Source organism: Propithecus coquereli, unplaced genomic scaffold (genome assembly GCF_000956105.1).
Source record: "Propithecus coquereli isolate 6110/MARCELLA unplaced genomic scaffold, Pcoq_1.0 Scaffold158, whole genome shotgun sequence".
Taxonomy (NCBI): Eukaryota; Metazoa; Chordata; class Mammalia; order Primates; family Indriidae; genus Propithecus; species Propithecus coquereli.
The window spans coordinates 1540026-1543224 of NW_012140302.1; the positions used below are offsets into that span (position 1 = coordinate 1540026).

The 3199-nt window shown below is 54.8% G+C and overlaps 1 protein-coding gene across 1 annotated transcript in view; it reads right to left on the bottom strand.

Moving 5' to 3' along the window:
* Positions 1-824: 824 nt before the first annotated feature.
* The window catches only part of CNPY3 (canopy FGF signaling regulator 3), an 8452-nt gene continuing 6077 nt past the window's right edge, over positions 825-3199 (bottom strand). Inside the window, exons 5-7 of the mRNA XM_012640795.1 lie at positions 2264-2386; positions 1892-2009; positions 825-1536 (exon numbers count right to left, since the gene is read on the bottom strand). Of these exons, the coding sequence (XP_012496249.1) occupies positions 1313-1536; positions 1892-2009; positions 2264-2386 (465 nt within the window). The 3' untranslated portion in view covers positions 825-1312. The remainder of the gene's footprint in view (positions 1537-1891; positions 2010-2263; positions 2387-3199) is intronic.

The window sequence follows — 3199 nt, forward strand, 5'->3', positions numbered from 1 at the left end:
TATTTCTGTGCTACTACATTCCAGCCTGGGCAACAGAGTAAAATCCTAACAAGACAGAAAAGAAAGAAAGAAAAGAAAAGAAAGCAAAAAACCCAGTAGGACCTTGGGCACATCATTGACTCGGGCCTGTTTTCTCTTCTATGACATGGGGCTACCAGCACCCACTCACCAGTGTGTTGTAATGGTTAAAGTGCTGTGAATATGTACAACTGTCATCACTATTGCTACCAACTGCCTTGATCCCTGCCCTCAGGACAAGCCAGGGAGGGGCTGAACCTCCCACCCCTTCTCCCTAGAGGCCAGCCTCCCTATTCCTCCCCTGGCCCTGAAGAACAGAGTGTAGCCAGGTGATGTTGAGACACTGGGATGTCCTCCCCTCTGGGTTCCAGGTACAATGGTCGGGAAGAGCAGAGTGAGCAAGTGTGGTCATCAGAGAACAAGGTTCAAGACCAACAGGCAGGGCCAGATGGAGGTGGCAGGGAGGGGAAGACATCCAGTAAACACTTTACACAACAAGTGGGAGGCCTCGGGGAGAGAGGAGAGGCAGGAGAGAGGGAGGAAAGGAGGGCAGCCAGGTGCCCAGGACACAAGGGAGTATGAGCCAGGGTCAGCGCACTGTGCTGGGCCTCACATCAAAACAACCCTGGGCCGTCCCCGCACTTGCTATTCCCAACAGTTGGCAGGTTCAGCCTCAATAAGGGGAGGATGGGAGCAGCCTCCCCACCCTCAGCCCCAAAGGCTGGAAGGTAGGGGCAGGGAAGAGCAACAGGGTCTCCCAGGTACCTCTGAGGGCTGAAGAGGACTCAGAAATAGGAACCAAAAGGCCAGAAGGTTTTTACTCTGTGAGCCCTGCGGAGGGCCGGGCAGAGTGCAAGGTGTCCACAGGAGGGGTGAGCACGGAGGAGGAGCTATGGGGTGCTGCAGTCTTGCTTCCCTGTGAGGGCGGCAGTGAGGGCAGGTGGAGGTCCGGCATACCCATCTCATGGGCTCTGGATGGACTCCAGTCCTGGTGCCCAGTTCTGACACCTGCCTGTCCTGAGTTCACACTGGAGTCCTTGAAGTCCGGAAACTACATGGCCTGCCTGAAGCCCGCGTCGGGAGAGGAATGCTTGGCGGAGGGTAAAGGCTGGCATGGGCTGACCATGGCTGCTCTCATTTCTTCCTGGGGCTTGTGTCTTTCCTTGGCAGCAGAGGGCACAGCCAAGGCAGGAGGACCTGAAGGTGGCAGAGCCATGTTTGCCTGCTAGAGCCATGCCCCAGATGCTTCAGCTTCAAAGTCAAGGGTCTCGGTACAGGGGACACTGGATTAGGCTCAGAGCTCGTCGGGGGGGCTGTGTGTGAGTGGGGATGCCTTCTGAATGCCCTCATCCTCCTCAGGGCTGGGGTCCTCCTCAAGGCCACCCAGCTCCTTCCTTTGTTTGCTGCTGCTGGTCCTGCTGCCCAACGCCTTGGCCCTGCCGCTCTTCTTCTTGGATTTCTTCCCTCCGAGGGCAGCTGTGTCTCCCTTCTTGCCAGACCACTGCTCTGCCAGGCAGCCTGCATGAGGAGGAGAGATACTCTCAACACAGGTGCCTCAGGACTGGTTTGCTGGGTGAGGGGCACTGATCGTGGAGCCACAGGGAGCAGCAACTGGAACTGGTGCCTGACATCAACATCCCTGCCTCCCCGCTCACTGTGGCCACCAGGCCCCATGGGGCCCCTGGCTTATCCTCATGGCATGCTGCACAGGGCTCAGGGCCTCTTACCTCACCTCATCTCACCCAGGCCCCTGAGGGCACAGACCCTTCCATGCCCTCTGATGCCCTCTGTCTTCTCCATCCTCTCTGACCCACTCGCCGGAGAGAGAACAAACAAAATCCCTGCCCTGCCTTCCCCAAACCCTTGGACTCACTGGTGTCCTTTCCCTTCAGCACGTGGTTGGCGCAGAGGAATTCTGTCAGGTCCTCCTCCTGGTGGTTCCTGTACCAGTCCTCGATCACCTCCTCAAACTCTTCCACCAGCACGTCGCACTGTTAACCACAACACCTCACGTTGGCAAAGCCCCAGACCCGACTTGCTCCTAGAGGAGCTCAGCTAAGCTTCAGGACCCTCCGCAAGACAGGCAGGCGGCTGTGATTCACCCAAGGAAACTGAAGGCAGGGAGGTGAAATGACTTCATTAAAGTCACCCAGGCCTTGGTGGCCTTCCTCAGAGCAGACCCAATCCCCACAGGTCTCCCCTCCCCATTGGGCATAACAGCCCCCAGGGGCTAAAGGGCCTGTACCTGCTTCTTGAGGTCAGCCACCTCTGCAGAAGTCTCGTTCCACAGCTCATAGGGGATGTCCATCACCACCTTGACCCCTTTGTGTACCAGGTTGTGTAGCGTCTCAAAGGTCTCTGACATGCCCTGGAAGAAGTGACCAGACATGGGAGGCGGAGCTAACTTCTTTACTCCTGCCCTCCTCTCCCAGTGGTGTCTAAGGACCTGGCTCTGAGAAGTCAAGACCCTCTAAACCTTCTCATCCTTGACCTTAGCATCCTCTCCCATTTTAGGCCCGTTTCCCACAAGCCCTGCACGTACACACCCTCACCTGCCTCCCCACACTCCATCCTTTCACACAGACCTGCTGTTGCCTTCAGGCCCTTTGATCTTTTTTTTTTTTTTGAGACAGAGTATCAACTCTGTCACCCTGGCTAGAGTGCAGTGGCATCATCACAGCTCACTGCAACCTCAAACTCTTGGGCTCAGACGATCCTCCTGCCTCAGCCTCCCAAGTAGCTGAGACCGCAGGTGCATGCCACCATGCCCAGCTAATATTTTCTATTTTCAGTAGAGATGGGGTCTCACTCTTGCTCAGGCTTATCTTGAACTTCTGACCTCAAGCAATCTTCCCGCCTCGGCCTCCCAGAGTGCTAGGATTACAGGCGTGAGCCACCGCACACTTTGAATTTATACTCCTTTTCCAGGAAGTAAGTTTCTCTTGGCTCTCCCCGCTCACTGTGGTTGGACACACTCCGCCTTCAAGATCAGTTTAATTCAGTTCATAAAGAATGGCCTCATTCTTTGTTTTCCAGCTGCATACTAATCCTGCAAATGGCCACATCAACGTACTTAACCACTCCCCTACTGGTAGACAGTTTGGTTGTTTCCAATTTTTTTGCTATGGAAAAAGATTTTAAATACTTTTTATTAAAGCAAATACAGATTTATTATTAAATA